Consider the following 12,917-nt stretch of genomic DNA (forward strand, 5'->3'; position numbering starts at 1 on the left):
TTCGTACACATTGTTCATATGCCTTGTGGAATCCAGCACTATTGCTATCCTAAAAAATAAATTTTGTGCCCTCGTATTCAAAAGTAATTTTGAAGTTAAAATAGGATATATTCTATTAAAAGAATTACACACATAATACGGATCTCTTATTATCGTTTCTCCTTGTGGATCGTATTTTCCGAGAAGTTCAATTTTAGCAGTACTATTACTAGGTTTCATATTGTTCAATTCTTGAATGTTATTATTGTCCATTCCAAATATCCAATCAAACTTGGTAAAATCTTCCTCGGTGATCTACAGCACAATATTTAATTATGTAAACGCATACATGATACATTCTTTATATAATAATGAATTCACTCACTGGTCTTGCTTTATGAGAATAATTTGTGATACCCTTGTCCCTTAATGTAGACATGGCTCTATGATCTGGATTTTTGCCAGTATGATATCCTATAAGAGCTGCACTTTCTACTTCCCATGAGTTACTTAAGCCTAACTGATTTACTTGCTGAATGAAAACTGCCTCCGCTATGGGTGAACGGCAAATATTTCCTGCAAAATTAATATCACGTTTCCTATTGTTTTTATATTCTATTTTATAAGTTTACTCCTCTTTTTTAATATCTACCTAAACAAATCATAAGCACTCTTTTCGTTGATGCCATGATTCGTTCGCGTTATACAACTGCGAATTATATTAACTTGGTAATGTGACAACTGATAATAATTATCAGATAATTGATAGCATAATATAGCATTTACTCATGCTGCCGTTTAAAGTTTAAAGTCAATGCTGGTCAATACTTGAAAAACAAGTGTGAAATGTGCACTAAATAAGAACTAACTTCAGACTGTTAGTATAACTAATGCCAATCCACTAAATTGAAAAATTGAGATCCAACCGTTCCGTTGGCAGCGCTTGTTGATATAAAGACCGTGCCATGTGGTAAAGTGGAAGCAGGTTAAAATCAGATTTTGAATAAACATTTTGGAAATATGTCATTCTTCATTAGGAATAAACAAGGAGGAATTGGAGCTAAAAGAAAGGTATATAAAATGTGCACATAACTTCATGTATCCAATAGCAAAGATGCATGAAATATTTATACCTTTATTGTAATGAAAAAATATTTATAATTAAATATTTATAAGTGGCATCTTAATTTTTAGATCAATGGTCATATTAAAGCAACAAAGGGAAAGAAAAAGAAGATCATTCCTAAATCTGTACCTGATGATAATGAAAGTATTGCCAGTACGGATGAAGAACTTGCAGAAGAGAATCAAAAGTAACAATGCATTAAGAAGTTCCTTTCTATTGGAAGTTAATTATTATATACATATCTGTTACTAATTATTTTTGTACTACAGACAAGATGAATATGAAAGTGAGGAAGAAGAAGAAACTGCACAGGAGAAACGTATTAGACTTGCAAAGAAATATCTCGAACAAATTGAAGAAGAAGGTAAAATTCAAAAGACACAACACTGTTATTTATGACTTTAACAAAATGGGACAGTAATAATAAAAAACTATATAAGTGTAGAGAAGGACAGAGCAGAATTTGAAGAGGGAGCAGTAGCGAAGCGATTACATGAAGAATATTTAGAAGAGAAAGGGAGATTGAGGAAAACCGTTGCTGCAAATTATGTGAATCATGGTGAACCGATCATTCTTAAATGTAAAGAACATAAAAGTTCAATCACTTGTTTATGTCTCTCTAGTAACGGAAAATTCTTGTACTCCGGTTCAAAGGATGGTAGCTTAGTAAAATGTAAGTTACTTTCAACCGAGAGTTTTCAGAAGCTTCGTACAATTCTATTAATAACTGTATTATGTTAGGGTCTTTAAAAGAGAGGACTAAATTAAAAGCAGTTAAAGGGAAAGCGAAATCACAGGATGGAATGAAGTGTGTACATTGCGTGGCGATTAGCACTGACGGTAAATTTTTGGTAAGTGTGTACAAATCATCGTTCTCATGATTTCTCGTAAGCACACATAAATATATGCTGCATTTTATTAAAGGTAGCAGGAGATAGTGGTTGTAAATATGTTAAGGTATTTTGCGGAGATACTTTGAAACTTATAAAGAATTTACAAGGTCACAGAGGTAGCGTAACAGGTTTAGTTTTCCGCAAGGACACGCATACGTTGTATTCCGCTTCGGAAGACAGAAGTGTCAAAGTGTGGAATTTAGATGACATGGCGTATGTCGAATCCTTGTAAGTATTTTTCTTCTGCAGCTGTTGCTTTAACGTGATGTCTTCTTTTAATACTATATTCTTATTAGATTCGGACATCAAAGCGGTGTTACATCGATCGATGCTCTCGCGCGAGAACGTGCGATCACGAGCGGTGGCTTTGACAGGACAGTTCGGATATGGAAAATCGTGGAGGAATCGCAACTTATATTCAATGGACATGGTGGTAGCATAGATGCCGTAAAGCTTGTAAATGAAGAGATCTTCTTGAGCTGCGGAGACGATGGACAATTGTGTATTTGGGGCTGTTTAAAGAAAAGGCCTTTGTGCTCTGTGCCAGACGCGCACGGCAGAGATGAAAGCAATAATCAACCAATGTGGATTTCTAGTATAGCTACATTACTCAATACAGATTTGGTTGCGTCAGGTATTATGCGAAATTCATTCATAATAAAGAGTTTGTTATCTTAAATACATGTTTGTCATAATTATTGTTTAAAGGATCGCGAAATGGCGTTATCAGATTATGGCAGTGCAGCGACTCGTTTAGGGCTTTGAATCCTCTGTTCGAAATTCACTTAACAGGTTTTATAAATGCGTTGTGGTTCACTCCAGACGGAACTGAGCTCATTGCCGCTGTTGGTCAAGAACACAGACTTGGCAGATGGTGGCGCATACCAGAAGCAAAAAATAGTATTGTCGTAATACCATTAATCCAAACGAAAGATAAATGATTACATGATTTTGTATTTTTAATTTACATAATCTCATTGTATATTAAACAAATCATTGTTTACTATTTTATAGCCGATAATTTTAATTCATTCTTCGTGCCCCTTCCATATATTATTTCCTGACGTTCTGATGGTTCTCTACACCATGAAATTGAATCGTAGACATGCGAATGAAATAAAAGAAATATTGGTCCACAGTACAAGTATTTATTTATTCTGTACAAAAGTTGAGTTATAAAATATTATGTCCCCATTTTAGGTCTTGTTCTTAGTCTTGTATACCATGCCGTCTTGAGTTCGTTCGTATTCATAACAATTAATCGTCGCGGGACATTAGCGCTTACGAGAAAGAAGCGGTTCAGCCATCGATTGATTCGCGCCTGCCGGCGATCAAGTGAAGAAACGAGCATCTCTTCCTTGATCCCACGTAAACGCACCTGTCCTCGCGCGAACCTCGGGCTCACCGTGTACATATACAAATCAAATCGACTTCTGCTTTCTCTTTTCTCTCTTAATTCGCGTACTTATTCCGCGACAATAAACGAGTGTACAGCGAGTGTACGCTACCTTTCGTGTGCATTCTTGCGGGGAAGTTTTTTTCTTTAAACGAGTGCGACAATCTAGGCCTTTCAATGAAGCTTTCTCCCACCGTTTCACGTACTTCGTCTCGCTTCCTTTATTCTCTTCTCCTCCGCTCATCTACTTTGGACCTTATGATCGCGAGCATGCTTTTACGCGGATGACTAAAGAGGCAATGCCTTCCGCTTCATTCGTTTCTTCTCCATTGGCTCTACTTTCACGAGAAGTATATATACCTCACTACATTTTACCAAAAATTCGCCTCGCCTGTCTCGAGTTTCATCGAGACCCGAAACTAGCTTCGAAGTGAGATACAACTTTTATTCGATGTACATATACATTCCCTCCTAATTTCTTTCGTTTCCTTCTTGTCCGTATAATTTTTTAACAGATCATTTAAACCGATCAGCGGACTCGTTGCTTAAAACCGCGAATGAACCCAATTGGCAAAGTAGATTTTACATTCGTCTTATTCGATTGTGCAAAATGGTAAGCGATGGCACAAAAATGGCACCAGAAAGCTGACTCCCATCGGAACTTAATTCTAACTTCTGAAAACAGTATGGTCGCGTTTTCGCTGAGGAGTGCCACTTGGAGAAGAAATACGTACACGTGCGCATTATATCTCTTTGGCGGTCCAAGTACATATGATGCATGTGCGAGTAACGTGTAAGACAAGACTTATTTTAAACGTGACCGACAAAAGGAATAATCGTGAACGCCGGAAATCATCATACAGCACACTTGCAAGCACACTTAACATTTTTTCGCATTGCTCTATATAATATAAACTCGTTCTATATAAACAATCGTACAACGATTTAGGCTCCAAATTGTACAAATATCTCAACGCATCGCAGAGGAACTGAGTTTTCATTGCAAACGTAGGCTGTTTGCGAAATTTTGCACCGCAAAAGTATTTCGTTTCAATGCACATCCGTATTATTTATTTTTCAGAAGTAATAAATAGCTCTAAACAACATTTGAACAGACGCTACGGAATTCAATTGGGGAAACGATTCGTCCGAGCGCATTTTTCTTTTCCTCACCAGTGATTTTCCATTTTATAAGTCCTGTCCTACCTTGGCGACAGTTTTTGCACATAAAAACAGTTTTATGTTCGAGGGGATCGCGGAAACTATTGTCAGCCGCGAGTCGCACGGCAAGTCGAGAGATTCGTTGTCTGTGGCGGTGTATACACGGCTAGAGGCCTTGGACGAGTCAATGGAGGCTTAATTAATCGGATTGAATCGAGTTGTAACAAGTGGCATGGTCGCGTGCTCGCGACACGGCAGTGTACCTGAAAACATAATCATCTTTTCACGCGGCATCGCGAATCGCGAGATTTTAAACACTACGCGCCGCCGCGGGTTTTCCCTATTATGTATACGCTATGTACATTCGATCTCATAAAGCACATGACATCCGTAATAAGAAACATCTAATTTTTCATACATAGAATTATATGAAACGTTTGACTACAATAAAAAGCATCGTTGATATGTTTTATACAATTTGAACGAAGACTGAAATATTTTTATAACGAACGTTCGTACAACAAGGAATTATTAAAGGTACCTATGAAACATACTAATTTCACGAATGCTTGAAACGATGAAAATTTAGAAAAATGAATTATTATATTCTCTATATAATATATAATCTCGATGGATGAATCATTGGGTATGATTCATGAATATTATGTGCTTTTTAAGATGTACTGCTCGTGAATGTAGCGCGCTCACGCTTCGTGAGACGGTGAATCAACTTCGATGGAACGTGGAACGAATTGGAGCGATTTGTATATTATGGTCAGTACCGAAAGACTCGTGAAATTCAAGAATGCGTTCGAACCGGACATCCGCTTTTACTGCGAACTCACATCCCTCCATACTATAATCTCTTCTCTCAGTTTTATTTCCTTTCGCATTCGATTAGCAGGGTAGGACAACGAATAAATTATGTCTACGACAAATGTCAATCTTATCCGTGAGTATCGACGGCGATTATCAATTAAAAAATGGCAGATTTTCGTTTAATTACGTTTCACGCGACGCAAGAAGAGCCGTCGTGTTTGTATGTATATTATGTGCGTTTGAAATTTCATTTTACTCTCTGTTCCAAGTCCGGAATCTTTCGAATCGATCAAAGTGTATAAAAAACAGCGCACGGGATTCCGTGGCAAAAGATTTGAGCTCCGATAAGAAAAAACGTAATTCAACCTATCGATTACTAGTTGGATCTCATCCGCTATCAATAAAATTCGAGAAATCATCGCAACAAAGCGTATATCAGTATCTGCGTTTTCATAAATCATCGCGAACAGTTTTCACCCCGTTCAAAAGCTAGAAACGTTTACCGAAAGAACGGACCGAAGGGGACTCGCGACGCATTTTACAACCTTCCGGGTCGAACAGGCACGCGTTTAAATACGTATAATTCTGTTTTACAACCAATTTGATTCCAGGAACTCATTAATGCCTGTCGAGGGGTTCAACGAAATAGGCGTGACACGCGATTTCCTCAAATTTACCATTCGGCACCGCGAATCCCTCGGTTCGTACAACCCACGCGATGCTGTTCATCGTCGATGACCTCAGAACGCAAAAAAGGAAATTCTCTGATTTCTTCTACCGATCATCCGCGAACTAGTAGCCCGGATACCCTGGTATCTGAACCGCGCGGACCACGCGCATCATATCTTGTCCATCGAGAAAGCCATTTCATTCTTCTTCCACGTATTTTGTACTTAAACGATTCGAGACGACTCGCGCAAGGTACTTTCAAAATGAAACGCGTCGACGTACTCTGTATTTTGTGTTATGTGAGTAGGTACGTGTATTAATTAGATATTATTTTAACGGGGGACGCCCGGTCTCCCTGTCCGGCATTTTAACATCTTCTATTTTAAATTTCTCATCTTTTTTTTCTCCGTTTTGTTTCGTTTTGTTTTACTTTCGTTTTCCATCGATATATTTGACAGTATATCGACATACATAATACAATATAGCTACAATAAATCGCGCGACGCCGACGAGTCTACGTACAGAGCGTCGTCGACCCTCTCGTCATTCCGTTTCTCTTCTTTCCTCCGCTTCTGCGAGCGAACTCGCGCAAGTGCGCGTTTCTTCATCGCGTGGCCATCGAAATCGCGTCGCTTTTACATATGTGTGTGTGTGTGTCTGTACGTGTATACCATGTCTCTGTATGTACATGAGTGTACATTTAAATATATATTTTTTTTATTCTTTTGAAGTGGCGTCGCCGTTCTCGCGACACCCTGTTCACAATACGTGCCAAATATACGAGTGTAAATAGGTGTCTGTTTGTATATGTGTATGCGGACGTGTGAGTGTGCGTGTCTTGCACCTTCATGAAATTCGATTCACGTTTACTGTGTACCTTTTTTTATGGTTACCTGTAATTTTTTTGACCATTACGTCTTTTTTTCCAGTTTTTTTTTGTTTTGTCTGCTTGGACAGTTTTTAACACTATTTCGCTACAAGTGGACTACCATTATGAACACTACGCTACTTTGTATTGTAATCTGTAATGCTTTGTAATGAACGACTGTACTGAACGTGCATACTTGGTGAGCACACGCAAATCTATAATTGATCCCGTTCACGAATGTCACACCTGGACACCGCATTATTCTCTCACGATTCCCTCTCGTCAATCTCTTTGTATAGTTCTGAAAATCGCGCAGCGAGAAAGCGAAAAATAATCTTTAACTGGAAAGCAGATTAATTGATTGTCAGACAGCTGTCTAAATAAGCCGTCGATAGTTCCTTTCTCCGAATAAACCTGATGACGTTACGAAATGTTTCTTCTCCCTATTGTAAATGTGATATCGCGGCTGTTATTCAATACGCGTTACGCTAATTCTATGCAAGTGCATCGCGTGTCCATTAAGGAGAAAAGAAATGATCTAACAATCGGCCGGTGACAAAACGCGGTGGTCGTCGTGTGACTTCCGTGGCCGGGACCGTTATGTGTCATGTAATTGTACCTGTTACAAAAATTAATAATATGCAACGTGTGAGAGAATTCATGACCTGGCTAAAAAGTGTGGTTCTGTATTCAAACGCTCTCTTGTTTAATTAGTACTTGTGTTTCCTCAGTTATAAGTTAATAATCATAGTTTAATAATAACCACTTTGTGTTTTTTTCTTATCTTTTTCCATCTTGTTAAAAATCTTAGACATCAACGTACATTCACTTTTATAATAAATCGTTATTAGAAACCTATCCTCATACTTGCTATGTATTTAATATAAATTTCATCGTGTTATCGTTATTGATCGTAATCATTATCTTTTTCATGATCATCGTCTTCTTCTGCTTCGTCTCTCTATTTACAACGACGTACCTACGAAATCATCTCGATCCCATTACTTTACGCTCGATAAATCCGCGGCGGTGTTGGTTCGACGCGGCGAATCCTAATTACTCGTTTTCCTTTCTCGTTACCTCGCATTATTTTTTTTCTCACGTCTCGTTTCCTTTACCCTCCGTCTCGAGAAGAGAGGAACAAGTCGTTCTCGTTAAGCAACGAGGAGTCGCGTGCTCGGACCTTCTATACCATCGAAGATCGTCTAATATTCTTGTTCCTAAACACGCACACGAGAGGATAACACAATGAAATAGCGAAAACGAACGGTGAAAATCGCAGTGAATCGGGACTTCGGACTTCTTTGGATCAAAAAACGGACGTGAAAGCTGTTCCTCGTTTTGTTGCTCGTGCATTTGGAAACGTGCGAGCAGCAACGTGTAGTGTCGATTACTTGCGTACATCTATGCCTGCATCTGTTACGTGCGTGTACACACGATTAACAACGAAGGCTAATATCAACGCGCGATTCAATTAATCGTATCCCTTAAGGTTCAACGTCTTACGATTATCTTCTGCGTCTCTGTTACATCGATCTCGTTAACTTTCTATTATATCGATTATCTACATATAGTTTCTAATAACGATTTAAATTACTTTACGGTATAACGGTTGTCCCTGTTCGCGGTTACAAAAATAATTGTCGAGGAGCAGCGTTTCACGTGGTCGCTGGCGACGGGACGAGGCGGACTGGATCGAAGGGATGGAAAAATTGGTGGTGACGTTTTCGGGGCGGACCGATCGAAACGAAAAACGAAATGGAAATAAAACGGAGAGAAATAAAAAATAAAAAAAAACGAATGGAGGAATGGAAAATAAAAATAAAGTTGCAGTGAGTGACCTTGTCTATTTTCTATCGATAGTTCGAGTCTATATTATTGTTATACTGTATTCAACCTATCGTCCGTAAGAATGAGTACCATTCACAATGGATCTATGTAACTTTGCTGCATTGCTATTGCATTTATGTTTAATTGATTACGGGCATCGTATCGCTGGCTCTGATCAAAAATTCGCTATCGAGTCGACCGATAATAATTCGCCGCTGGTAAGCAGTCCTATCGATACATCCACGATTCGCGCGTGTATGCAACCTGTCGCATGGATCATCGTCGATCGCGACCGATGAGCCGATCTAGAAACATAAACGCACTCTGTACAATCTCCGTCCGCTTACGAACGTATATTATTTACTGTACGTGATATCCTCTGAGACCCGCAAAGCGAACTTGTACGAGAAACATTTTGTACAATCGCGTGTTCATTATTTCTACCTCTGTGAGGGAAAGGGTCAACGAACCACACGTCTAAAAGGATATCTTGAAGGCTATTATAAATGGTCTGATCTCTACGCATAGAACGCTTTCTCTTCCTTTTCTTTTTTACAACGCTGCACAGGTGATTGTCTTTGGGTTTCGATTTGCGGGTTGATCAGCGGCTCTCAAACAATTCCACGTGTACGTACTGCGTGTGTATGAGTGTATGAACGAAAACGACTAGAGAGAAACTAAAAGAGACGCCTGCTTAGTGTGCAGCTATGTATAATAATGACGGAACGAAAATTATTCTGTGAATCTACGTATACGCTAAGGAATCGTGGACACGGGTATCGTAGCGAACTGCTTTTATCTTGGTCATCGATCGCTCGTACGTGTACGAAATTGCTATTGCGGTTAACACATGGGTAAAAAGTACAAACTGTAGACAGACGAACGGACAGACAGACAAACAGACGTGGATCGGAGGCATGTAATACTTAGGCTTACAATACTGTAACGGATAACATTATACACGCAATTTTATTTTCTTACCTCCCGCTGTTATTCCCTCAATATTTCGGGCTGATCGTGGTCATCGATTTTCACTCGGTTGTCGCGTTACAGTCAAGGACAATCATCGATGAACGATGAAAACGAGTCAGTCAATCCAGCAGCCTTTCAGAATACGCTCCTTCTTCTGCTTTATTATCTACGATTCGGAATCGGGGTCTCTTCTCTCTCTCTCTCTCTCTCTCTCTCACACACTCTCTCGCTTTTTACGCGATACCTAAATTCTTTCCGCATATTCGTATTTACAATAATTCATTAATTCTAGTCGCCGTTAGATCGAGCTCTTTCCACGTGGACATGAACGCGAAATTCGATCGTTCGCTCGTTGTTGTTTCTTCCTTTTGCGCCCTCGAACGCTCATCTGCCACTGTGCTCCAATTAAACTTCGTTCACGAGAGCCACTCGCGTGTGATTGCGTTCGCGTTTTGATTTTCGTAACGCGTCGCAGGTGCGGGCGGATACGATATCATCGGATATGATCGATCGATCGTCGAACGAAATGCGTCCACGCGTAAAAACGTGCACGTGATACCGGTATAATTTTGCGTCCCAGCAAACAGGCGTGCGGGTGACAGCTGCGTAGATCCGTGATGAAATAACGATGCGCTTTATTTGCCGCGTTGGCGGGAACGCGATTTAAAGCTCGTCACTTTCAGCGCGCGAGATGCGCGCGCTACAATCCATTGCGGCGCGATTAAATTCGAGATATATGCTTGAATTCCGGCATTTGGCTATGGCAGTGGCGGTACGGTTGGTCGTAGGATATGGATTCGTGTTTGTGATCGAGCGAAATCTCGGCACGCGCAATGAAATCCGTGGTAACGTGAACGAAGTTCAAACGCTTGCGAAGAAGGATTGCTGTTATAGACGTACGCGACAAATCAGAGCGGAATTCGCGTTTAACGATCGCGACCACCGAGCATGTATATATGTAATCCTGTCTGTTTTTCCTCGTTTTTACAAATAAACGCGACCCGTCTTTACGCGTTACGGAAAACGAAGTATGCGTGGCGGTGTACGTACAATAAATAGAAAACAAGTGTGGGGAGAACTGAAGTGAACGGTGAGTAGTAACGAAAGACGATCGCGCGGTGAATTAGGTTTTCGTGAGCACGTTTTGAGCTACATGACACGAGGAAAAGTTTGAAAGAGAAAGAAACAAGGTAAAAAGAAGAAAACAACAAACGGCGGATCCGATGACGACAGGGGTAATTTCATCGTTTCGCTCGCTTCGTATCGTTCTTGTTTAGATTACCCCGCCAAATACGCAATTTATTCGCTATTAAATTTGATATTTTTTTACTAGTAAATATAGAATATCGAGTGTGATTATTCGTAGCGTAATGATAGCGGATAATAAATATAATACAGATCTATAGATAGAGTTCGGTATGATACAACTATGATACAAAAATTCATTTCTCATTTCTCGCATCCGCGATTCAGTCTCTCTCTTTCGCTCATCACATACCATACTTTCGTTCACCCGCACGCTCCTCGCCCAATTTTCGAGGACAGAGCGAAACGAGCAATTTCTTCGGTCGACGAACTTACACTTTTCTTCGCGTGCTCGCGAAAGTTGTCGCGGGTCGCGGGAAGCGCAGCCGGAACTTAGAGAAGTCCGTAGCACCTCACACGATTTTCTGCGTCAACCGACTTAATCCCAATAGGGGCGATCCTCGGCTCGCGACAACATGCACGCGCGTCACACTTTAGCGTCGTCTTCACTCACGCTGTATATCGCACTCTTTCGTGTGTCATATAGATTTTACCTATTATACGGCACTCTCTTAAATCTCCTCACCTCGGACACGAGGCGAGAGCCACTTGTACATATTCATTAGGAATTTATTTACACGCGTGCTAATTATCCTGTTCGCGATCCCGACGCGTGTCGAACGGTTTCACGCGATGACACTGTCCTCCGTTACGTTTCGACACGATTAAAATCATTACACGACCGCGATTCGATCTGATCGTCGTGACCGCGTTCGACAAACAAAAAATGTCTTCGTCAACTGAAACTGAGAATGTTATGAAGAAGGAGTGGCAAGTAATAATAGATTAATTAAAATGGCAAGTTCACTTAAACCGCGCAACTCGTTCCAAACATAATCGATTCTCGAAATCATTTTCAACTTCGCATGCTCATTCCTTAACGTAACTATAATATTAACAAAGGACCGTGACAGAGGACTGTTCGTCAATGAACGCAATCGGTCGAACGATATAACTGAAATCTTCGGACGGGAACTTGGCGTTCCTAAAAGAAAGAGTCTTTGACCGACGTACGTTTACGCGTATATCACGCTCGAGGGTAGTTAGCACGCTGTTCGCGACTTTTCTCTCGTATTTCGAATAAATACCTAGAATTAGCGTAATGATAAGAAGGACAACCAATACGACTACCATTTATAGTAGTGATAATAGTGGGCATACTATAATAGTGCCTAGTAGTAGCGTTTTCTCCTTGTTTACGTCTTTCTTCGTCATTGTAATCTTACTACCTACGTCTTCCTTCGATTTTCGAATTAGTTTCAATATATGGCGTTGTTACTCGTGTGTCGTGCGTGTCTCTTCTCTTGACATTGCATCTTTTGCCAACTCTTCTTCTTCATTACCGTCATCCCTGGTTTGCCTCAAATATATCGTTTTCATTGTTGTTCCTGGTTCATCTCTCTTCCTCGTTCCCGATTAGAAATTTTCTCGTTCTCTTTCTCTCTCGAGGCAGTCCGACCATAAATCGTGCGCGTATTACGTTTGTCTCACGATCGAGGGGCGGCCGCGCGAGCACACGCGTGCCTCAAGAAATTAATTAAACGTAGGATAATCACAGAAAAAGGGGTTTTGACGTATTGGGGTATACGTTCTCGTCGGTGGCGTTGTCGCTTCACCGTAATAAGTGCGGTAGGATCGCGCTGACCAACAAGCTTCCGGTGAGCACGACCACCAAGTGGCTGAACTGATTTTGAATACGGCTGGAACTCGCCCCGTTGTAGGTCAGTTCTTCGTTCTTCACCACTTCGTTCGGGTGGTCTGAATACTCCTCTGTTGGCAAAGAAAACATTCGTTATTTGTAGACGATAATCATCGCACTGATTAAGGATGTATTGGCTATACAGTCAATCCCAAAAGTTTATGCACTTTAGAAACGCATTTTTTAAAAAGAAATCAGAC

The 12,917-nt window shown here is 40.3% G+C and overlaps 4 protein-coding genes across 4 annotated transcripts in view; 2 read left to right on the forward strand and 2 right to left on the reverse strand.

The window, feature by feature from the left end:
* Positions 1 to 1,002, forward strand: part of LOC108624482 (guanine deaminase) — a 15,134-nt gene extending 14,132 nt beyond the window's left edge. The window contains exon 10 of the mRNA XM_026813112.1: positions 920 to 1,002. The gene's annotated coding sequence lies outside the window, so the exon portion shown is untranslated. The remainder of the gene's footprint in view (positions 1 to 919) is intronic.
* On the reverse strand, positions 5 to 904 carry LOC108624411 (low molecular weight phosphotyrosine protein phosphatase; the record flags this gene model as incomplete). The annotated part of the gene is made up of 4 exons (XM_018023676.2): positions 632 to 904; positions 365 to 555; positions 133 to 294; positions 5 to 49 (listed from the first exon to the last, which is right to left on the reverse strand). Coding segments are annotated over exons 1-4 (435 nt in total), but the record flags the coding sequence as incomplete, so codon positions are not given.
* U3-55K (U3 small nuclear riboprotein factor 55K) lies at positions 921 to 3,009 on the forward strand. Its single transcript, XM_018023850.2, has 8 exons — positions 921 to 1,050; positions 1,174 to 1,292; positions 1,375 to 1,469; positions 1,551 to 1,778; positions 1,847 to 1,956; positions 2,030 to 2,226; positions 2,295 to 2,632; positions 2,707 to 3,009. Exons 1-8 carry the CDS (start codon positions 1,000 to 1,002, stop codon positions 2,937 to 2,939), a joined length of 1,371 nt encoding a protein of 456 aa, XP_017879339.1. The 5' UTR covers positions 921 to 999; the 3' UTR covers positions 2,940 to 3,009.
* Positions 3,010 to 3,130: 121 nt separating this feature from the next.
* Ephrin (ephrin) overlaps positions 3,131 to 12,917 on the reverse strand; it is a 16,101-nt gene continuing 6,314 nt past the window's right edge. The window contains exon 5 of the mRNA XM_026813156.1: positions 3,131 to 12,788. Coding sequence (XP_026668957.1) covers positions 12,631 to 12,788 — 158 coding nt within the window. The 3' untranslated portion in view covers positions 3,131 to 12,630. The remainder of the gene's footprint in view (positions 12,789 to 12,917) is intronic.

Source organism: Ceratina calcarata, unplaced genomic scaffold (genome assembly GCF_001652005.2).
Source record: "Ceratina calcarata isolate Rehan_Ccalc_2016 unplaced genomic scaffold, ASM165200v1 scaffold310.2, whole genome shotgun sequence".
NCBI lineage: Eukaryota > Metazoa > Arthropoda > Insecta > Hymenoptera > Apidae > Ceratina > Ceratina calcarata.

What these genes read in the sequence shown, in the direction of transcription:
- U3-55K (XM_018023850.2), top strand. Translation starts at nt 1,000, where the DNA reads ATGTCATTCTTCATTAGGAATAAACAAGGAGGAATTGGAGCTAAAAGA. An exon ending in GAATTGGAGCTAAAAGAAAG is followed by an intron (nt 1,051 to 1,173) that starts GTATATAAAATG and finishes CTTAATTTTTAG; the next exon opens with ATCAATGGTCATATTAAAGC. An exon ending in GGATGGTAGCTTAGTAAAAT is followed by an intron (nt 1,779 to 1,846) that starts GTAAGTTACTTT and finishes GTATTATGTTAG; the next exon opens with GGTCTTTAAAAGAGAGGACT.